This window comes from Musa acuminata, chromosome BXJ3-11 (assembly GCF_036884655.1).
Source record: "Musa acuminata AAA Group cultivar baxijiao chromosome BXJ3-11, Cavendish_Baxijiao_AAA, whole genome shotgun sequence".
NCBI lineage: Eukaryota > Viridiplantae > Streptophyta > Magnoliopsida > Zingiberales > Musaceae > Musa > Musa acuminata.
The window spans coordinates 9,710,660-9,733,629 of NC_088359.1; the positions used below are offsets into that span (position 1 = coordinate 9,710,660).

The window sequence follows — 22,970 nt, forward strand, 5'->3', positions numbered from 1 at the left end:
TCATTCTCATAGAGATCTTTAAACGTCTCAAATCCAACAACTTTGACTTTCATTATTGATAATAAAAAATACTTTTTGCTCAATGCGTCAGCAACCATATTTTAAACACCAGATTTGTACTTAATTGTAAAGTTATAAGATTACAAAAACTCCACCCAAGTTACATGTCTCTTGTTTAGCTTGTGTTGATGATTTATGAACTTTAATACTTCATGATCTGAATATAACACAAATGGCTTGGTAAGAAGGTACTGACTCCAATAAGATAAAGCTCGATATATGACATAGAACTCCTTATCATAGGTAAAATATTTCCTTCTTGTATCATTCAGTTTCTCACTAAAAAATACAATCGGCTTTCCGTCTTGACTCAAAACAGCACCAATTCCCACATTAGATGCATCTAATTCAATCTCAAACACATTGTCAAAATTTGGTAGAACTAAGATAGGAGCTTCAGTCACCTTTCTTTTTAAAAGCTCAAAAGCATTATTAGCCTTATTAGTCCATTTGAATTTATCACATTTCAAACATTCAGCGATTGGAGCTAGAGTTGAAACTCTTGATGAATATTCTGTAAAAAAAAGTTAAGCCATGGAAACTCCTCACATCATACAATAAAGCAAGTGTTGGCCAATTGATAATAGCTTCTACCTTACTTTGATCCATGATTCCATCTTTTAAGATAACATACCTCAAAAACACAATACTAGAAGTAAAGAAATCACACATTTAGATTAGCATAAAGCTTTTGCTGCCTCAAAATAAGAAAGATCTCTTTTAGATGATCCATATGCTCTTCTTCGCTCTTACTGTACACTAATATATCATCAAAGTAAACTACAACAAATATTCTAATGCATGGGTTAAGTATGTGATTCATAAATCTCAGAAAGTGCTAAGAGCATTAGATAGCCCAAATGGCATAACCAACCATTCATATAAGCCTTCTCTAGTTTTAAATGATGTTTTCTACTCATCTCCCGGCCTCATTCTTATTTAGTGATAGTCACTTCTCAAATCAATTTTAGAGAAAATAAAAGCACCACATAATTGATCAAGTAAATCATCTAACCTTAAAATGGGAAAATGATAATTCATTGTGATTTTGTTGATAGTACGGCTGTCCACGTACATTCTCCAAGAACCATCCTTCTTAGACACCAACAAAGCTGGAACTGTACAAGGACTCATGCTCTTCCGAGTTAATCTATTTTTCACCAATTCATCAACTTGCCTTTGAAGTTCTTCATGCTCCTTAGGACTCATTTTGTATGCTGCTTTATTAGGTAGAATAGCCCCCGGAATAAGATCAATGTGATGTTGGATATCTCTCAAAGGTGGAAGGCTATGTGGAATCTCTTCCGGTATAACATCTTGAAATTCCTCTATGATTGATTTCATGATTGCCGGTGTCTCCTTATGTTGTTCATTCTCGTCTACTACCACTAGAGCCATAACATGACCACCCTTTTTCGATTCTCCTTTGCACTCACCATAGGACATAAAAGCGCTAACTTCCCTTTTTTGTGCGCTGATTTTGGAATGTTGTAATGGAGCTAAGGTAATCTTTTTTTCATTCATCTTAAAATAATAAGTATGTTTGTAGCCGTCATACAATACCCTCCTATCATAATGCCAAGGTCTTCCCAACCGTAAATGACACGCGTCCATAGGAGCAACATCACACCATATTTCGTCTTTATAATATTTGCCAATAGAAAATGAAACTAAACATCTTTTGGTTACCTTGATATCATTTCTTTTTTGTAGCCAACATAATTGGTATGGATGTGGATGAGGGATTATGTCCAACTTTAGCTTCTGCACCATCTCCAAAGATACCACATTCTCAAAGCTACCGTTGTCGATGATCACCAAGCACACCTTGCCAAGAGAAGTATATTTAGTGTGAAACATATTTTTTCTCACCCAACTTTCATCCTCGGCTACATAGGACATTTGTAAGCTACGTTGCAATACAATAGACAAACCATGATCAACATAAGTAATCTCTTCCTCATCATCATCGTATTTTGGTTCATCGTCAGCTTTATCTTCTCCTCCATCACTATGATCTTCAACTAAAGTTACAATCCTCCTATTTGGATAATCTGAAGCAATATGCCCAAAACCATGACATTTGAAACATTTTCGGCCACTTGGGGTAGAAGAGTTAGGTGTTTTTTTACTACCAGTAGATTCTTCACCATTTTCTTGCACCTTCGAAATCACCTTACTTTGGACAGTAGGCTTTGAACCTCCTCCTTTTGTATATCCTTCTTTTGAACCATATTGATAACTCTTTTCAAACTTCTGTTGCTTTTCAACTTTGAATGCCAGCTTGCTCACATCATTTAAAGACCAATATGGCTGCAGTTGAACCACTTTAGCAATCTCATATTTCAGACCTCCTAAGTATCTTGCAATGGTTTGCTCTTCCGGTTCCACAAACTCTCCTTTTAACATCAGATTATCGAATTCTGCAGTGTATTCCTCCACACTAAGATTTTTTTGCTTGAAATCATGGATTTTGAGAAATATCTCTTGCCTATAATTATGAGATAAATATTTTCTCTTCAGCTCCCTTTTCATTTTTTTCCCATGTCACAATTTTACTCTTCCCCTCACGTTCTCTTTGTTTTTTCATATTTTTCCACTAAAAAAATGCATTTCGTTTGAGTTTGAGTGTCACAAGTTTGACCTTTTGTTTTGGTGGTTTATGAAAATCGAAATTTCTTTCTACTGTATTAAGATAATCGATAAAGCCATCAACATTTATTTTACCTTCAAACTCTAGAATCTCCAATCTTGGGTTATATTTATTCTGCCACTCGTCTTGGATTGCATTTCTTGTCCGACATCTTCTCGGCTCCCTTGGGAGAGGAGGTGTATCTTCATCGGAAGTATATTCATAAACATCATTTTCATGCTGGTTTTATCTACTTTGAAGTTCTTCGATTATTTCATTCTTTTCTTATAGACTACGTAGCAATCTTCGTAGCTGCAGTCTCAACGACTCAGCATCATCTTCATGGTCGCTACTTTCACCAACTATATCTTTTCTATTCCGCCTTGTCATGATCTCCAGCCTTTAGCTCTAATACCAAACTGATACCGGGGAAGGTAAAATGCAGAATGGATTTCGAAAGAAAACCAATGCAACAGTTTTTCAGATAGAAAATGTCACAGTAGACAAAGAACGAACTCTTGAAGAAAAGTCACAATGTAGTTGTATTTGCCGAAATGAGTGTTTTGAATAGAAAAGGCATAAACTTACGATAAAACTTAAAGAAGCTCAAAAAATAGTTCACCAAGTTAAAATCACAAAGGGATACAGAAATTTACCACCCCAAGGATTATAAATGAGGATATAGAACAGAAATCAAAAGACTCAGCACTCAAGGATGCATCCAAGAGATACAGAGTTTAAGGAAGTTCTTCAAGAGAGCTTCTACCAAGATATTATCAGTTTCTAAAGTTTTTTCTAAGTCCTAAACATCAAAATAAATAATAGTGCATAAAACATCCCTTCATGTATAGGGAATTTCGAAATTAAGTGTTTACAACTGCTAACCAACTCCTTTAATGCATTCCTTGGTCATGAAGAAATGTTTACAACTACTAACCAACTCTTTTAATGCATTCCTTTGTCAAAAGAAAAGCACCTTAAAATAGCTTTAATTTTGTGCAGGGAATATACTAATGAGCTATCATATTTGAGTGGGTTGAGTTGAAGATTATGAGGCATCATTGTTGGCTAAAAAAAATATCATATCATAATCAAGGTTCATATGATCAGATTATAGTAAATTAGACACTCCCGTGTCAATAGCCCTAGCCCATAGCCCTTTGATTTCCTCCTATTTATAGAGGTCTCCTATAAACTTACCATAATGGATCATACTATATTGGGTACTGGATCTTCATCCAACTACTCAAGCCTCTTATATTAGTAGGCCTCTACCTAATAATCTCTTATTAGCTCTTATTGAATCTCATTCATAGAATCTAATAATTCAGGAGCTTATTGGATATCCAATAAGATATGGGCTCCAACGGATATCTCATATCCGAATATATATTCGTCGCAATACCTACCATATGTGTGTGACCCTCTAGGCCCAATACTGAGCTGGTCGTAAGTTATTGACTATGGATGTACTAGGTCACTATGCCGCAATCCTCAAACGATATAGGGGAATCCAATCCTTTAGACCAATTTGTCATCAGTTACTATATATATATATATATATATATATATATATATATATATATATATATATATATATATATATATATATATATATATATATATATATATATATATATATATATATATATATATATATATATATATATATATATATATATATATATATAGTCCCTCATCTATCTAATACCCTAGAGACCACATACTATGGTGTTGTCAGGCCAATATAGTTTCTACTCGAGTCTCATTTTAATCGGATTCTCCCAAAGAACTATTTCTCTCTCAATTCGAATGACTCTAGGGATTTGTTTGAGCAAGAACATATGATATATTTCTCTTATTATACAAAGAGTAAATAATCCTCTATCAACACTCAATAATCCTTGTAAGGTTGACTACCACTCTCAATAACTGGTTGCCCTAGATCTGGAACTTCCAAGTCTTTAAGCCTGGTATCAAAGAGTGAAATACTCATATAGGACATCCTTAGTGTCTCAAGTATAAGGACCAGATACACCACTGGGACGACGGAATTACTATATAATAATAAGGCATCATCAACCATCCAACATTCCATGAGTGGATCAATTAGTGAATTTATTCTCCAATGAGCACCTATACTAATATCCTCACACGACCAGCTATGAGATCAACTACCTCCATCATATGTACAAGTATATAGTATACCAGTTTGTCCGGTTATCTCGATGTCCCTCTTGAGTAACCTATGACCGGGATTATTTAGGGTTTGTGTTTAAAGATGAATTGGTCTCATTATCATGATCTCGTTACGATCTGATTCTCATTGCACAAATCCATGAACATTACAATATATTCATATAATAAGTAATATAAAATGATAAAATATTAAATAATATAACTAACAAGATTGTCATAAGTTTGTTATCTAGGAAGTAAGAGATTCAATAGAATTATCCTATGTAGTTAGATATTCTTAATATCCCGATCTCTAAACTTAAAAAATTTATATTGAAATCTCTATAGTCTCGTGAGTAGTTGTTGTGGATGAGAAGAGCGGCGACGAGAAGTGAGGGCTGTTAGTCGTCGACGTAATTGCTGAGCGATGGAAAGATCGCTCAGCATCTGTATTGATGTCGACATAGATATAGAGCAATGCTGCTCGACAACTACGTCGACGTCAACATAGATATAGCTCATATACAACAACCATCCACAACCCCCAAGTGGCACTCTCATTCACCATCATCAACATCGTCCACCATCATTATCAACTGAAACATTAAAATTATTTTTTTACTCATTATTTTTATATTTCTATAGATAAAACTAACAACATTAGGATAAATAAACCTAAATATTTTATTTTTATAATTATAAAAATTTTAATATAAATTTTTTAAATATAAAGATTAGATGAATAAAAAGATCTAACTATACGGGGGGGGGCATATGTAATTAGCTAGACAAAAGATGCACCCAATACCTTTCATCGCAACAAAAGAATGTACCTGAGTATTTTCATAGTAAGTTTGGGTGAGGAGATAATATATGAATCAATTATGTGAAATCATCAATCTTTATTGGTCTTTTTATTGTTGCAGGTGCTCTCGCCTTGACTCATCCAAATCACCCCCATCTGGTTCAACAGCTAGGCTGGATCAGCACATGAATCGATCGATTCCTGCAGGGGGCAAGCCATGGATGGCCCGAGGGATTTCTGCTCTTACTGCGCCAGCCCGGCTTCGACTGCGATGGTGGCCTGCCTTCCCCGAGACCACATGCTGGGGGGAAACGTGCCTCGTGCGTTCGAATGGTACCGACGCCGTCACCACGAAGGAGATGGACCCTTCCTCGTCTTCCTCCTCCCCGTGTGGTCCAACGCCTAACTAAACGAAAGCTACGTCCTACGCTACGCCACCGACGCACGGCCGAGGTGGGCGTGCGGTGGAAGGCGTGCGTTGGCATCTCTTTTCCTTGTGACTTGTGACGGCAGGGAAAAGGGGGAGGCGGAGATGCATGATTGGCTTCCAAGCCATGGCCTGTTCTTTTCTCCCTTTAAATCCCTATTCTAATTAGCCCCTCCTCCTTCTTCTTCCTCTGAAGTCTTCTTCCCAATGGAATGTTCTATATTATATCTTCTTCTGAATCATTCTCATCTAAGCAAAGCAGGTGCCTTTCTTCTTTGACAATACAACTCTCTGAAAACATCCATTCAACGCCATGCATCTTATCCCATTCATCAAAATTATAATGGAGGTGGCAGCTCAACCATCAACGTTTTCCAGGAATTCCACCGCGCGCTCTCTCTCTCTCTCTCTTTCTGCAAGGAAATCCACTGCCCACCCACCTCGCCCATCATTGTAGCTTACCCAATCCAGATGTACAGTGACCACCTTTTGGCGTCCGCCCCCCAAATATCAAAGCCAAAAGGACACATCTTTGTGAGCTTGTTCGATTGCCTCGGTTGATGGATGGCGAAGACAGACAGATGCGTCAAATCCAAGCGTCGACAGCGTGTATAGTACTGTTTCGATCGTTAGCTCAACTACAACCATGCGTGATGTGCTCGTGTGGGAGTGGCGCCACCAAACCCAGTCGTGCACATTTGGTATGACGGCGTCCACAATCCCATATGGGAGTGGCGCCACCAAACCCAACCGTGCGCATTTGGTATGACGGCGTCCACGATCCCCACCCCCCCGTCCGATCCGCTCTTGCTTAATTCAGTAGGTGAGGCGTCGTCCTGGTTGTTGTCCATGGTGTTCTTATGCTGGTCCATGCTCGATTCCCTGGACCGCGGCCGACCACGTAGCTCTCCCTCCAGCCACTTCGGAAGGACGATCAGCCGACGGCCATGGAACTCATCTGTGACGTCATTGCCATGGCTGGGGCCTGAGTTCTGTTCGTCACGCTGGCAAAATTGCTCACCATGCAACGACAGTAAATATTCTCCGTCCACGTTCAGCATCTTTAAAGCAGACGACGGACGGCTGACCTCATCCGGCACGCGTTAGCCTTTTAATTAATAATATTGCTTGAGAGAGGAGGTAGAGTGGTGGTATACTTCATTGCTCGGCCAAGCCAGCCAAAGGCCTCGAGGCTCTTGAGAGAGACAGAGGGTGGAGGAGGAGGAGGAGGAGGACAGGTCTTCCTCTCTGCTTTCGACATCTGGAGATCTCACGCCAAGGGCCAGAGTGACTCTTTCGAACAGCCAAAGTCCTAAATCCCATCCCACTCCTCAGGCACATATATAAATATATCCACTCCCACCAATGCTTTCCCGAAACAAGCCACCGAGAGCGGGCTCTTTATCTCGGCCTCTGCAAACCTTTCTCTTTCACCCCACCTTTTCTCTATCGCGCTCCGGAATGGGGATTGGTGGGTGGCACCGAGGCCAGGTCATCGGTCGCGGCTCTTCTGCCACCGTCTTCCTCGCCACCGCTCTTACCTCCGGTGAGGTCTTCGCGGTCAAGTCCGCGGAACTGTCTCGCTCTGCCATCCTGCAGAGGGAGCAGAGGATCCTGTGCTCGCTTGATTCTCCCTACGTGATCTCTTGCTTCGGGTTTGACCTCAGCTTGCCGACGCCCTCCGGCGGTCTCTACTACGATCTTTTCATGGAGTACGCCCCCGGGGGGTCGCTGTCCGATGAGATCGCGAGGCGTGGTGGACGGCTCGACGAAGTCGCGATTCGAACGCACGCCTGTGACGTCCTGAGAGGGCTGGCTTATCTTCACTCGAGGGGCGTCGTCCACTGCGATGTCAAAGGCCGGAACGTCTTGATTGGGTCCGACGGACGCGCGAAGATCGCCGACTTGGGCTGCGCAAGCCGGATTCGTGGCGACGAGGAGGAGGTCGAAGGAGATTGCCAGCGATTAAGGGGCACGCCGATGTTCATGGCGCCGGAAGTCGCCCGAGGGGAAGAGCAGGGGCCGGCGGCCGACCTGTGGGCACTGGGCTGCACGATCATCGAGATGGCCACCGGGCGCCCGCCTTGGCCGGACGTCTCCGATCCGGTCATTGCCATCCACCGAATCGCATTCTCGCAGGAGACGCCGCGCTTCCCGAGCTGGCTCTCCGGTGAGGGGAAGGACTTCCTGAGCAAGTGCTTGAGGAGGGATCCCCGGGAGCGGTGGACGGCGGAGCAACTCCTCCACCACGAATTCGTGGCTTCCTCGTCGAAGCACTGCCCGAGGTCAAAACCAGACGCCGATCGCAGTTGGGTCTCCCCGAAGAGCACTCTCGATCAGGCCTCCTGGGAGTCATTGCCGGAGCAAGACGAGGAAACGGTCGAACACCTCGATGATCCGTCGGCGAGGATCCAACCGTTGGTTTGCAGCTGCGGTCCAAATTGGACATGGGAGGAGAATTGGTCGACGGTCAGGCGCGACGGCGACCCGATCGAATTGATGAGCTGGAACAGCACAGGACGAGCCGATTCAACGACGGATTCTCCTCACAGTTCACACTGCTCAATCGATGGTAACGGTAATACTAGTAATTCTTGTAATACGAGTCTTGCATTCGTCAGCCGTCAGAGAGAGGCGAGGTTTTCCGAGAGCGGCAATGTTTCAGATAACCATGAACAGCGAATCCAATCTAAGATTTGCTATTGGCTCGTTTGCTTCCATCTTATTGGCTATCGGCTTTCGTCTTTCCCCTTTTGTCGTTGTTGCTGTCTTATCTGTCATGCACGGAGAGAGATGAGAGGAGTCCTAAATGATTAAAGGGCAGCCGTCCCAACCGCTGCGCGCGCGGAGAATAAAGCAACGAGGAAGAGTTAGATTTGGGCAAATCTGGTTGCTTCCCTTGTCAACCATCTCCGCGATCAGTGGCGACTTGAGTCGGGACGTAACTACTGACTTCAGATGGAAATAAATGTTACAGCGATTCGAAAAATGACGGATCCGAATTGGGAAAATGATTTCTAATATCGTACGGTTCAGATTAGAAATTTTGGCAGGGTGATGTCAACATGTCGGCTAGGATTCAATCACCCGGGAAACTTTGGCAGGGCGATGTCAAGCTTCTCCTTGACAATGTGTTGAGAAATATAGATCAAAATTATACTAAATTTAAAGAAAAATCAAAATTTCTTGAATGATTATAGGCTAATTTATGGGACTAAACTGTGGTGATGCAATTCAGATGAGGAAACGTTATACCTTTCGACCGTCCACTAACTAAAAACGGTGGACTCGTGTGTCGACGGCTTCCTCTTAAGCGCGCCGCAGCGATCACGGGAACTCCGCGCAACGACGAACGCCTACTGCCTCTGTCCTCTGCCAAAGGATTTGCACCCTGACACCCTCACCGAGTCGAAGCAGCTCCGTGGACACCCTCACCGACCCCAAAGTACACCAGATGCCGCCATTGCCAACCAAAGCGCTGCTCTTTTTCCTCTTCGCCGTTGCAGCCTTCGTCGGCCTATGCGCGACCGCGAGAAAGAAGAGAAACCAGTCGGTGGAGTCCGCCGGCAGCAGCGCCACGAAGCAACTCGCGGAGACGGCTGTGTCCGCTTGGGACGCTCTCGAGAAGGACAGAGAAGGGGACAGCAGCATGGCGTTGCCCCTTTGGCAGAGGAGGATACTGATGGGAGAGAGATGCGAGCTGCCCAAGTTCAGCGGCCTCGTTCTCTACGACGAGCTCGGCCGTCCCGTCCGCAGCAGCTCCAGCCATGACAGTCTTCTCAAGGTGATCAGCAAACGCAAGCTTAATCATCCAACTCTTTACATCTCGTTGATGTTTGCTTCCACTGCATGCATGCAGGTGAAGCCAACGCCGGCAGTGACTACGCTCAGAGACTTGCTAGTTTGAATTCTCGAGCTGTAGGCTTGATATATATAAGCCCTTTGCTTGCAGGAGGAACTGATGTCTCTCCCTTCCATCTTCCTATCCCAATTCTTTTTCCTCATTGTTTGAGCTTTCAACAGGTTGAATTAACTTAAACCAAGAGGTGATTGAAGGTGATCTGCTCAAAATACTTTTGGAGCCTTTGGTTGTGTCCAAGTCAGATCAGAGCTATGAGGAATGGAAGGACTCCATTTGGTTGGCTGTGATCTAACTGCGATCTTTCCCTTAGAGTCAATGGATGAGCAAATGCTCATAGCCCAATGTTGATGTGAGGAGTTGAACTTAATTATGCATGGAAGTCAATAGTTAGTTCCCTAGAGAAGACTTCGAGTCACAGTTCTTTCACAGAGAGATATGCTGATGATTAAGAAACAATATGTATTTAGAAAAATCAAAATCAGTGAATCTTAGTGTTAACACATAGTAATAAAAAAAGCATATTCACCTTGCGAAGTAATCGTCGATATTAGTATTCATATATAATTTTATCTTCATATTTAAAGAGACTATTTCCCAAACTTAAATTCTTATCTTTCAAGTCAAAAGAGTAGTCTTACTGTTATTAATATTTAGTATATCCATTATAGAAGCTCGAACTTCTCTTATATCATCAGAGCTAATTTACTGAAGAAAATATTATATTATATTATATATATATAAATTTTTTGGCTTATATTGTAAGAAAATTTATATAATTTTAACGTTTTAATCATCTAACAAAGAGAAAGAAATACTTGTTCAAATATTCATAAAATAAATATTTTTTATAAAAATTATAATCAGTTCATGCAAAGAATAATTTATATATTTGAGGCATATATGAATAGAGCAATTTTATTCATAAAAGCCTGACAATAGATTTTTTACTTGCGAGCGTATCTCTTTTCATATTTATTCAATTACCCCAAAGGTCTTTGAACTTAAGATATAAAAAAAATCTAAAATAATCAATTTAGATTTAAAAGTCGCTAAAACAACCAAATACATTAAAATTAGTAGAGTAATTATTTATATTATGCTTCCATTTGATTAAGTCATATAACTTTTATAATATTATGCTCATAAATAAATTGTGTTACGCCCGATTATAAAATAAGACAAAAAAAATACTAAATTTGATTATACAGAATTTATTAAAATCAATAAAAATAGAAAATTAAATGTAGCAAATTGATGTACCATGTTTTTCTTGGATGTTTAAAATTTAAGGTGAATTATTTAAATTTTATAGTGTTAAATTTGTAAATGAATTATATTATACTTGATTTCAGAATCAAGATATTGATTTTCTCTTTGAGTGTCACGCAATTTATTTACAAGTATAATACCATGAAATTTATCAACTCATTTCAATCTTTCAACATAGCAAACAAATATGATATATATATATATATATATATATATATATATATATATATATATATATATATATATATACTTCATTTGTCTTTCTAATTTTTGAATTATTTTATGAGTTTTTACATCATATTTTGATATGTTATCATGTTGAGTTTTATGAGCATAATACCATAACATTTATCCAACTCATTTTAACTTTTTAATATAATCAATAAATATGATAAAAATAATTATTCTATTTTTTTAAACTTTTATATACTTTTTGAGACCTTTAAAAAAATTTGTAAAAAAAGACGAATAAAAAATTATAAATTATTAAAATCTTTATCAACTAAGGTAATCAATGCCACCATATATCTATATTTACATAACATAAACATCAATCATATGATAATTATTAAAATGACGTATTTACCCTTTTGCTGTCTTACGGTTCTTGGTAAATTTTGTAATGAGAGGGGCTCACTGGTAAAAACATATTAATTCGTGTTTTTGGGGTAAACTGCGCCCCCATATGAATATATCATGGTAACCATATCCCCTTTCAGTCTTAATATTCACACAAAAGTAGGACATGAAACACATCCATTATGCAATGCTACATTACTGGAGGCCTAACGATACCAGCGACATTGCAACTCGTAAGCTGCACACACTACGAGCGGGCCCCAGCTCCGATTCCAATCAGCATGCGGGTAGCTGACACGCACAGACGCGTGGATAAACTGTTGTTACCAGATCAGGAATAAATACAGCGAGCCGGTCAATTTGTTGTCGGCTGGGATAGACCGAAGAAGATTTCCCAAAAGGAGCAAAAGCAGCATAAATCCGATGGCATACCCACCCACACCCACCACCGATGCCATCCACGAAACCCCCCTGTGACAGTGAGTACCCCCGACACCCCGATTCTACTGGTTCCTTATACTTGCTCCCCCTGCTTGCCCGATGATTGGATCGTGTTGTGGTGCCCACTGGCTCTGCCGTTCGGGTAATAAGAGGAGCGGCGTGGGAATAGCGTCGGCATCTAGGTATTAAGATTCGGGTGGAAGGAGGGGTGTGGGGGAAGGGAAGAGGGAGGACGAGATCGAGAACACCGAGTCGGCTTCTTTCTACGGCCGTCTCCGTGCCGCTCTGCTGTCCCACCAGTCTCGAGGCCGCTTCGCTCACCTCCCCTCCGCTTCGTGTTCTCCTCCCCCTTGTTGGTGGACCTCCCACCATTCGTCTCGCGGAGAGATCTGCGTCGGCGCGCTCGAGGGGCATCGGGATCGAGGCCGAGATGGTGCCGAACAGCGTCGCGAAGCCGTGCTTCGGCGCTGTATGACCGTGCTGGCCGCAGGGTTTTCCTTCGAATCGAGGGCTCGGTGGGCGGCGGCGGAGGGCCAGGAGGCGGCGGGGTGCATGAGGGATTTGGTTGGGGATTGGAGACGGGCGAGGAGGGACTGCAGGCTCGTGATCCGGAGCAGGTGCCGGTGGGGCAAATGCGGCTGAGATTGCCGCGGACTGTTGTCTTCTGAAGTTGAATCAGCCGATTTCTTTCCGAACTTCAACTAGTCGGAGGGTCCTTATTTACTCTGCGCAACAGGAAAGAGAAGGGGGAGATAAGGATCTATTTTAGGAGGAAGAGTACAAGAGTGTATAGTCAAGTCCTAAAAGATGCAGCAAGATCAGCGAAAGAAGGTTAGGGTTTCTTGATGTGCTCAATTTTTGCATGTATTGCATAAGAAAATTTAGCAAGAACTTCTTCTCCTTGTTTTCATTCCCCGTAACCCATTTCTCTTGCTTCGTTTCCGATAGGATTAACATGATATCTCTGCGCATAATTGATATGGGGATGAATCTCATGATTTTACTGTATTACCTGAATAACATTTGTTTCTATAGTGGACTTGGTTCTTTGGACCGCCATTTTGTTTTGGCCCTTCTGTGCCATACTATGATTTAAGCTTTTATTAACTTTGTCATCTAAAATTCTGGTTTGACATGATTTAGCACTTTTGCAAGTCAGTCACGTCTGATTAGTTTATTGCGGTAAAATCTCGTCTTTTGTTATTGAATTTTCCTCTCTATCTTTTGCTTTTATTTGTAGGGGAGTTTACTGTTGCATCTAAATATGGAGATGTGAACCTCGCTGCTGTAGGTACCTTGACCCTATTTTGATGCCTTTGGAAGATAATTACATAGAGAAAGAGCACAAAGTTTGTCCACTTTGATGGCGTAGTGGATTCCACTTTTCAAGGAACCTGATTCTGTTCCATTAAATTGCTAGTTTAATAACAAGAATCTCTCTGTTATCATAGTTATCAATGACATTACCAAACATTCCGTGTCCTTCCTAGCAACTTCTGCTGTATCCTCCACTCTGTCTTTGTTTGCAACAACTTGAAGAATCATTGGATTTTGACTTAGCTGGCGTGGAGATTAATTATTGTCTTCTGATAGTGATTATCTTTGAGATTTGTTCTAAAAGGTCTCTTCCTTGTTTAATATTGTTACTTATTTCTGCAACTGAATTGGTTGTATATCATTGATCATGAGCGATCCCATTTGTTATCTAGATGATGCAGTAACCTTGATAATTTGGAAATGATAATAGCGAATTAGCGAAAAGAAATAAGAATAGCAAACATTTCCATGCATAGGAGTGGCACGTATGAAATGTTGATGAACAAAAAGAGACCTGTATCATTTTGAAGTGTTTCATTATCTTTATGAGTTTTAGGGGAAAAAAAAAGGCTCTTGTTGTATTCAATTGCACGTTGTTAAAAATAGCAGAGAACATTTTTTAAGAGATTTTCTAAATCTAGATATACAAAGTTTGGACTTACGGTACAGCTGTTCTAACTTATGAGATCTGTACATAAACTATGAAGAATATGGACACATATTGCTTGAACATTGCTTATAGTATGCACATTCAATATTTTGATGTTCATGTGGCTGTTGATATGATTTCGTGGTTTTACTTTTTGATCATTTTCTTGGAAATTATTTTATTTCCTACAAGGATTTCGGGTAGTCTAGCCTTTAGCAAGCTTATCAAGAAAGAAATTGTATGCAAAATCAAACTGATTATTAGCTATGCATGATCAAAGCAATAGCTCCATTTAGGGTTGCAACAAGTCAATTTTTTCTGGTGCTGGAATCTTGTTAACTAGGTCACTGACTCTATCTTATTGCAATGATATTTCTACAGAACACATCGGAGATGGACTTCTTCACGGAATATGGGGATGTCAGCAGGTACAAAGTTCAGGAGGTCATTGGTAAAGGGAGTTATGGACTTGTGTGTTCTGCCATTGACACACATACCGGTGAAAAAGTGGCCATAAAAAAGATACATGATATTTTTGAACACATTTCTGATGCTGCTAGGATTCTTCGTGAGATTAAGCTTCTTAGGCTTTTAAGACATCCTGACATCGTGGAGATAAAACACATTATGTTGCCTCCATCAAGAAAGGACTTCAAAGATATTTATGTTGTCTTTGAGCTCATGGAGTCAGATCTTCACCAAGTCATAAAGGCTAATGATGACTTAACCAGGGAGCATTACCAGTTCTTTCTTTATCAACTGCTTCGTGCATTAAAATATATCCATACAGGTAAAAATCTCATGTCAAATGTTCTATTTCATGAAGTAATTCATTATGATGTTTTATATGCTCTTTTGGTATATTCTCATTTGTAAACCTCTATAATGATCCAGAAAGCATTGCTTGTTTGACACTGTTCAGTGTTACTTTTGATCATGTGTGGGAAAACTTCATATTAAGCCATAAATCAGGCTCTTCAAAAGAGGTTTATGAGTGGGGATCCATTTAGCCAATCATGTCTATACATACAACTCACATGAGATCATTTTCAGTTTTAGTTTTTTGCCAGTTATAGTTTGTGAATACGAATGCTTAGAATTACTTCCTTTGTCCATGCTGTATACACGTCTAATGCTTCAAGATACTTCCTCATTGTATTTGACACCATAGAAGATATTTTAGCAAGTGAAATTTACTTGCTGTATCCATATACTTTCAGGATTCTTAGGAAATGTTTCGTAGATGCTCCATTGGGAAACTTTGTTTGCTAACAAAAGGGTGATATGCGTGTTCTTGCTCTACTTACCTTCTTGTAGCTTGACTATGTTAGTTACACACCAGCTACATTTACCTCTCTCCTTTTATGGGAGTGAAAGTTAGCTGAATATTTATGATGTACCATGGGCAGCATAAATAATTTATGCTGATCTCTCCAAACAGGCACAACCTGGTTGCAATTGAAAGTAGTTTTGCAGCACCTGTTTGTCTTACACTTCATTTGGTAGGGCAATCAAAGTAGAAAATTAAGATACTTGACCATTTTTCTGATTGTGATCTTCTCATCTGATTGTTATTTTCAAACTTTTGGGAGGAGGTGATATCTTTTGTATGAGTAGGTGATTTCTTTTGTAAGATGCTTCCTCTTTATAGTTGGCAGCAAGAGGAGTTCATTTTTCATTATGATGTGTCTATTCTCTTTGTTTTGTGTTTTTCCTGAAGAAATTTATTTCTCCAGGGATTTTGATCTGCTTGTTTCATGACATATGGTAGTAACGTTGTTCTCTTTTTTTTTTTTTCTTGTAATGACTGTCTTATATCTTTCTTATATTATATAAAATTGACCTGTTATCAACATGAACTTTTCTGAATAATGTTTTCAAAATTCCTAAATGTTTCTTGGATCTTGTTTCTTAAATTTCTTTTTATGGTTGACTTGTATTAATCTTATGCTGTCGGTTATCTTTTTATATTCAAAATGCTAGAGTACTAAATGCCAAATACAGTGTTCAAGCACTTCAGATATTTGCCTTTGTTCTGACACTGGGCTTTTGTAATTGCAGCTAATGTTTATCACCGAGATCTAAAACCAAAGAACATTCTGGCAAATGCAAACTGCAAACTTAAAGTATGTGATTTTGGTTTAGCAAGAGTTGCATTTAATGACACACCAACAACTATATTCTGGACGGTATGCCAAGAAAACAGTGGAGTTCTTTATCTTGAAACTTGCTTTCTTTCCTTGAGAATTTTATGTAAACTGATCTTATAGTTTCTTTTTTCTGTAACTTGAGTATATTGACCTTCAGAAGGTAATGACATATCTTGTAGGATTATGTTGCAACCAGATGGTACAGAGCTCCAGAGCTATGTGGATCATTTTATTCGAAGGTATTGTATATTTGTAGGATAAATTGCTTGTCACATGATGCAATCCCAATAAAATAGTACACCTCTAAAAGTTTTATTGTAGTTTTAGTCATGTTGAAGTGTCACCATTTACTAAACCAACTACTGGGTCTTTCGTGTTGTAGTGCCACATGAGGTTGGTTTTTGAAGCATTATTTTAGTTAGACGAATTGACTAATAGTTGTAGAAGAAAGTTTCCCATATGCGATACATGTTTAATATGTGTATCTCTATGCATATTTTTGCACATGCATACTATCATACACAAGTAATTATAAAGTTATGTGCATATATTATACATGAATGTGCTTGTGTATTCATATGTATTAAAAAAAATGTTGAAGTATTCACCTTTAGATATTTTACTTGGAGATGTAATATATTAGAAATGAAGAATTGGATATTCAAGAAGGATTAATTTCTCCTCTCCTATAACCTGACATAGCTTGGTATTTGGGCACTTGATTGTGCTAAAGAACAACATTTATTTTCATTTATGCTGTTTTGTCATTTAGAAATAGTAAATCACAGTTTTTATGATTTTGCAGTATACCCCTGCTATTGACATTTGGAGCATTGGATGCATTTTTGCTGAACTCTTGATTGGAAAGCCACTTTTCCCTGGTAAAAATGTGGTTCACCAGCTGGATTTGATGACTGATCTTCTAGGAACACCTTCCTTAGACACCATTTCTCGGGTATGCTGACCCTTCTCGTGAATTTGTATGGAAAATATGATATTATTATGTGCCAAGTACCAATGAAATTATTTATTTAATCGGTTCTCTTGCTGATTCCAGGTGCGTAATGAGAAAGCAAGAAAATATTTAAGCAGTATGAGGAAAAAACAACCAGTGCCCTTTTCTCAGAAGTTTCCAAATGCTGACCCACTAGCTCTAAAATTATTAGAAAGGCTTTTGGCGTTTGACCCAAAAGATAGGCCATCAGCTGCGGAGGTATGTTTGGTTAATTTATGTGCATATGTTGTCATACCCTAATTTTTTTTTTAGATGTTCTTTGCTTTAGAGTGAATTTATTACCACAGAAGTATCTGTTTTCTACTAGATATCCTGAATAATATTTATCTGACAAGAAGAAATTCTGTGTTATTGATCAGGCCTTAGCTGACCCTTATTTTAAGGGTCTGTCTAAATTGGAAAGAGAACCTTCATGTCAACCAATTTCAAAAATGGAGTTTGAATTTGAGCGCCACAGGGTGTCAAAGGAGGACATTAGGGAACTTATCTTTCGAGAAATATTGGAATATCATCCACAACTTCTCAAAGAGTACATTAATGGAACTGAAAGACCAAACTTCCTATACCCCAGGTATTAACCTGGTTTTCTTTATTTATATTTTTTTCTTATGCATCCTGTAAAACTTTCTGCATCACCTCTATTTTGCAGCGCTGTTGACCAATTCAGGAAGCAGTTTGCGTACCTTGAGGAAAATCGTGGTAAAAGCGGACCAGTAGTTCCATTAGAGAGAAAGCATGTTTCTCTCCCTCGGTAATTGTTCATTTAGCATTTAGGTTTTGTGTGCATCTTATTTTCTCTTTTTTTTTTTAATGTGAACATGTTAAGTTCTTTATGGAATTTCTGTGAGTGTTTTGCATATTTCATGCATAATGATGACATAATGCAAAATGGCTCAGAATCATAACATGTTTTGTGAAGGTGGCTAAGTTAGGGGAGAGTATAAGAGGATAGCGGTGTTTCATAGATTGATCTAATTGGCCTGTGGCTACACCAGTCTTATGGTGGCTTCAGGAGTAACTTGATATAGCAGCTTGAAATATTATTGAAGGAGCAAATAGATGTTTTAACATAGTTTTTAAGGAAAAAAATAAGAAACATAAAACATGTTTAAGTCAATAAAGATAAGGTCATAGGGCCTTGCAGCCAAATCAAAATTTTGTTTCAATAGTCTAATTTTTCAAACAATTTATCTTTTCTGACTTGCCTTCTTTTCAGAGACTTGAACATATGATTGCTAGGGTTCTTATGAATCTTAAAATGGGATGTTGGGCATGTACTTCTAGAGTTAAAAAAGACTTTGTCATTATGCCATGTTATGAAGTTAATGGCAAACATGTTTTTTTCTTGAACTTCACGAGCCTTTAAAGGTTATTTGTTGTTCTTTGATGGAGGTAAGTATAGAAGAAAAGTTGAAGAATACCTTCTTAGACACAGTAATGTCACAGTCAGCTGCGCATTGTGCACCCACAACACCTACGTCATTTTGTCACTAACTTAGCTAAATTTGCCTAAGTTATGCATAATCCTTGCGACTGTCTTTTTAAGGATCAACCTAAAAGTAACCTTTTTAAACTTTGCGGACACAAGAAGTAGTCTGTTGGCATATCATTTTGTAAAAGAATGACACCATAATGCAATTACTATATCATTTTTGATAATTGGCCTCACGAACTGATTTTTGAGCTTTGACTTCACTGTGCAAAACGTCAGTCATCTCAACCCATTTAAACCTTCTTAGGTGGCATAGGTTCGGGTGGGGCTTTGGAGAGTTAAGTTTGGGTCACTCAGGGATAGTCTTGCTGATCTTTGACACCCAGTTAAGTGGCTATTGTGGACCTGTGGCTGTCTTTTGAAGTGTTTGAAGTCCTTCAAGGTGTCCCTCAAGTGTTTGTCGAATTGTTTTAATCATGTTTGTACGAGACACTAGAATTGTTTTAATCTCAGTTGTACGAGACGTGAATTGTCTGCCGCATTTGACGTTACCAATCTCTCTTATGTAGGTCCTTTGTGGACCGCACAAGGTTTCTTTTTTGCTAATTCTTTGCGGACTGATACCACAAAGGTTTTGCAGGACATAAGAAAATATAGCTAAACTCTATGATGGTAAGGTGGTCGACTTTATGCATTAAAGGACGATGTTTGATTGGAGAAAATAAGTTCACCATGCATCCCATGTCAATATTATATAGAGGCTGATTCTGTCAATTATATAAGTTCACCATGCGGGTTTGAGTCATAAAGTTTAAAACGTTGATCGAGTGGGGGTTGGGATGATATTACTTATCCTTGTCTTGAATGAACCCTGCTTGTCCCATAAAAAAATGCCTTTCACATTTCCAGATAAATGATTCCTCAATTGACAAATACAATCAAATATATATCAAACATATATCAAATGTAATCATAGCACTGAAGGGGGACAAGTGGGACTTTTGAGTGGTGAAACAGGAACGTTTTAAATATAATCATAGCACTGAGAGGGGACAAGTGGGATTTTTGAGTGGTGAAAAAGGGACGCTTTAAGTTAAACGTGCTCTGCCCTTGCACCTTGCCATCCCTATTTGTGATAATGTTTTGGACTGGCATCACTGAAGATATCTCTATCTGAAGACAACCAAAAAGATCTCAATAGTTTAAGATCTTCAAGAATTTGAGGCTGATTCTGTCAATTATATAAGTTCACCATGCGGGTTTGAGTCATAAAGTTTAAAACCTTGATCGAGTGGGGGTTGGGATGATATTACTTATCCTTGTCTTGAATGAACCCTGCTTGTCCCATAAAAAAATGCCTTTCACATTTCCATATAAATGATTCCTCAATTGACAAATACAATCAAATATATATCAAACATATATCAAATGTAATCATAGCACTGAAGGGGGACAAGTGGGACTTTTGAGTGGTGAAACAGGAACGTTTTAAATATAATCATAGCACTGAGAGGGGACAAGTGGGATTTTTGAGTGGTGAAAAAGGGACGTTTTAAGTAAAACGTGCTCTGCCCTTGCACCTTGCCATCCCTATTTGTGATAATACTTTGGACTGGCATCACTGAAGATATCTCTATCTGAAGACAGCCAAAAAGATCTCAATAGTTTAAGATCTTCAAGAATTTGAGTTTTCTTTTATTTTATTATAGTAAGAATTTAACTTGGCATCACTTGTAGCTAATTTTCATTGAGAATTGGTGGGTATTGGTTGTTGAATTTGTTCTACTGTGAGTGGCCTTGTCCTGTGCCATACCTTACTAGATCCAATAATTTGGTCATATTTAATCGGTCGTTCATCTGGATCCAATCATTTAATCTGTTGAATCCACTGTCAGATTGACAATTTTTGGCAAAAAGTAGTTTGAGAAGTAGAAGAAGAATATGACTGAAATAAAAGGAGAAAGTGGTGATTTCCATAAAGTGAGGGCTATAACATGAAACCTATTGATGTCAGCTTGAATCAATCGAACTCGTCTGGGACTGACAGATTCAGTTGGGAATAACCAGCCTCAATCGATTGTGATTGGTTGTGCAGTGGAGTTGATTGATCTGGTCATTGAATGTTTTAAGAAGAGAAAGGCCTATCTCTATCCAGATTGGTTGATTTTCAGAATTTGGCATGTGTTTTGTGATCAATGTTCTTGTCCATTCCAAATTTTGACTCTTTTTTGTGCAGTCTAAAACACATACGATGATAATGGGGAACACATCTTTACCGGGCACTGATGTCTCTCCCACCTGTATTTAATCTCCCATTGATGAGACTTAAGTATTTCAATCACTTGTTTTTGTAGATCGACTGTGGTCCATTCTACTTCAGTTCCTCCAAGGGAGCAACCAAATTTGGCTTCATCAAGAGGGAGTCAAGTCATGGATGACACATCCAACAACCCTGGAGACAGTGGAGCACCTAGAAATGTTGCAAGGACTTCACAGTTACCTCAGAGGATTCCAACTGGTACATATCTCATCCCCAAGTTCCCTTTCAAGTCCATTATTCCATCCCCTGGTAAATCATCCTATTTAGCCAAGTTGGCAATATTGCTTTTACGATTGCAGCTAAACCTGGGAGAGTGGTGGGTTCTGTGCTGCCATATGAACATGGAGGTCCAAAAGATTCCTATGATCCAAGGAGGCTGATTAGAAATCATGGCTTTCCACCCCCGCCGGTCATTCCTCCCACCTTCTGTTTCAACAGAGCGATGGCCAATCCGACATGCTCGGAGCGGAACTCAGTAGAGGCAGAGAGACTCGTGATGGACCGGAAACCTCACCGATCTGTGCCTGACTTAGTTATGGACATGGGTGTCCACGCTTTCTGTCAGCCTCGAGGTGCCAAGGCTGATTCAATGGAAGATGGGATGATCGTGGATGCGAACATGCTACCCCCAAAACCTACATACAACGGCATCGCTGCTGCTGCTGCTAATATGGGCGCTGGTGTCATGCAGTTTGGCGTAGCAAGAATGAAATAGGTCGCAATATGTTGGTAATGGTGTTAACTTATATTACTCATGAGGGAAGAGAAAGCAAGGTTCTCCAATATTATGTTAGTTTATTGTGGATGCCCTCCTAAATTACCGTAGATGAAACCCCCGATGCCTTCTTTTTTTTTTTCCTCGTACTATTTGCTTCTCTCCTTTGTTTTCCTCCCGCGAGATATCTCCCGTAGAGCGAGTATAATGTCTTAAGCTTGTTTTTAGTCAATAGGGATGGCTGCAAATGTTGCAAAAACAATAATATTTTGATAAATTACAATATATGTTTATTCATCCATAGATGTCGCGACATAGCAAGACTAAATGTTTATTTATAATTTATAATATGAGATGACATCCGAAGAGGTATCGCAGATTCTAGATCGTTATGACTTTTATCACATATAACTTTGCTCTTGTGTTGGTTGACGTAGTTTTATACTTTTTCTTAATTTTTCTTGGGATAATTATAGATTATTCATTTACTTAGATCTTTTTAATATTTTAGTTTTTAGATTTAAAAAATTTATATTTGAATTTTAATAGTTATGAAAGTTAAACATTTAACTTTATTTATCATAATGTTATCCATTTTATTGATTAAAATACAAAAATGATCAGTAAAAAAATAATTTTAATATTATAGTTATGTTTTGAATGGTGACGAATGACGACGCCCTTGGTGTCGCAAGTGATTGTTTTGGATGAGGGAGAGCGATGACGAGAGGTGAGACAAAGAGAGGAGGAAGAGAACGATGTAGATGTTGTCGTTTTGCATCTACATCGACGTTACTTGACAACTGTGTCGATATCGACACAAATATAAAATTACAAAAAAATTGTTCGAGATCTGCATTGTCATCTAATGCAAATGCAGAGCAATGTCGCTCGACAACTACATTAGCCGATGCAGATGTAGAGCGTTGCATCTGTATTGGCACTAATGTAGGTGCCGAGAGATCATTTCGCCTCTCTACATCTACGTCAACATCACTAAGCAATTGTGTTGATATCGCTCTGTATCTGCATTGACACAGATACAGATGCTGAGTGGTCCTTTCATCGCTCTACATCTATATCGACGCAGATGTAAAGCGTCAATATTTGCATCGTCCT

At 39.1% G+C, this 22,970-nt stretch overlaps 3 protein-coding genes across 4 annotated transcripts; all 3 read left to right on the forward strand.

Moving 5' to 3' along the window:
- The first annotated feature begins 7,277 nt into the window (after positions 1 to 7,277).
- Positions 7,278 to 8,961, forward strand: LOC103971290 (mitogen-activated protein kinase kinase kinase 17-like). Its single transcript, XM_009385284.3, has one exon. The coding sequence runs from the start codon at positions 7,468 to 7,470 to the stop codon at positions 8,917 to 8,919; it is 1,452 nt and encodes a 483-aa protein (XP_009383559.2). The 5' UTR covers positions 7,278 to 7,467; the 3' UTR covers positions 8,920 to 8,961.
- A 486-nt stretch (positions 8,962 to 9,447) lies between these two features.
- On the forward strand, positions 9,448 to 10,093 carry LOC103971291 (uncharacterized). Its single transcript, XM_065174294.1, has 2 exons — positions 9,448 to 9,886; positions 9,962 to 10,093. Exons 1-2 carry the CDS (start codon positions 9,557 to 9,559, stop codon positions 10,007 to 10,009), a joined length of 378 nt encoding a protein of 125 aa, XP_065030366.1. The 5' UTR covers positions 9,448 to 9,556; the 3' UTR covers positions 10,010 to 10,093.
- Positions 10,094 to 12,454: 2,361 nt separating this feature from the next.
- On the forward strand, positions 12,455 to 22,152 carry LOC135652783 (mitogen-activated protein kinase 10-like). 2 transcript variants are annotated; one of them, XM_065174021.1, is made up of 11 exons: positions 12,455 to 13,084; positions 13,494 to 13,544; positions 14,601 to 15,009; positions 16,281 to 16,408; positions 16,549 to 16,608; positions 17,175 to 17,324; positions 17,427 to 17,582; positions 17,744 to 17,955; positions 18,034 to 18,135; positions 21,171 to 21,334; positions 21,436 to 22,152. In XM_065174021.1, the coding sequence occupies exons 3-11, from the start codon at positions 14,613 to 14,615 to the stop codon at positions 21,849 to 21,851; spliced, it is 1,785 nt and encodes a 594-aa protein (XP_065030093.1). In that variant the 5' UTR covers positions 12,455 to 13,084; positions 13,494 to 13,544; positions 14,601 to 14,612; the 3' UTR covers positions 21,852 to 22,152. The 2 variants fall into 2 exon arrangements, with proteins under 2 accessions (XP_065030093.1, XP_065030092.1); XM_065174020.1 differs by lacking the exon at positions 13,494 to 13,544.
- Positions 22,153 to 22,970: the final 818 nt, after the last annotated feature.

What these genes read in the sequence shown, in the direction of transcription:
- LOC103971290 (XM_009385284.3), top strand. Translation starts at nt 7,468, where the DNA reads ATGCTTTCCCGAAACAAGCCACCGAGAGCGGGCTCTTTATCTCGGCCT.
- LOC103971291 (XM_065174294.1), top strand. Translation starts at nt 9,557, where the DNA reads ATGCCGCCATTGCCAACCAAAGCGCTGCTCTTTTTCCTCTTCGCCGTT. An exon ending in GCCATGACAGTCTTCTCAAG is followed by an intron (nt 9,887 to 9,961) that starts GTGATCAGCAAA and finishes GCATGCATGCAG; the next exon opens with GTGAAGCCAACGCCGGCAGT.
- LOC135652783 (XM_065174020.1), top strand. Translation starts at nt 13,061, where the DNA reads ATGCAGCAAGATCAGCGAAAGAAG. An exon ending in GTGGATCATTTTATTCGAAG is followed by an intron (nt 16,609 to 17,174) that starts GTATTGTATATT and finishes ATGATTTTGCAG; the next exon opens with TATACCCCTGCTATTGACAT. An exon ending in AAGCATGTTTCTCTCCCTCG is followed by an intron (nt 18,136 to 21,170) that starts GTAATTGTTCAT and finishes TTGTTTTTGTAG; the next exon opens with ATCGACTGTGGTCCATTCTA.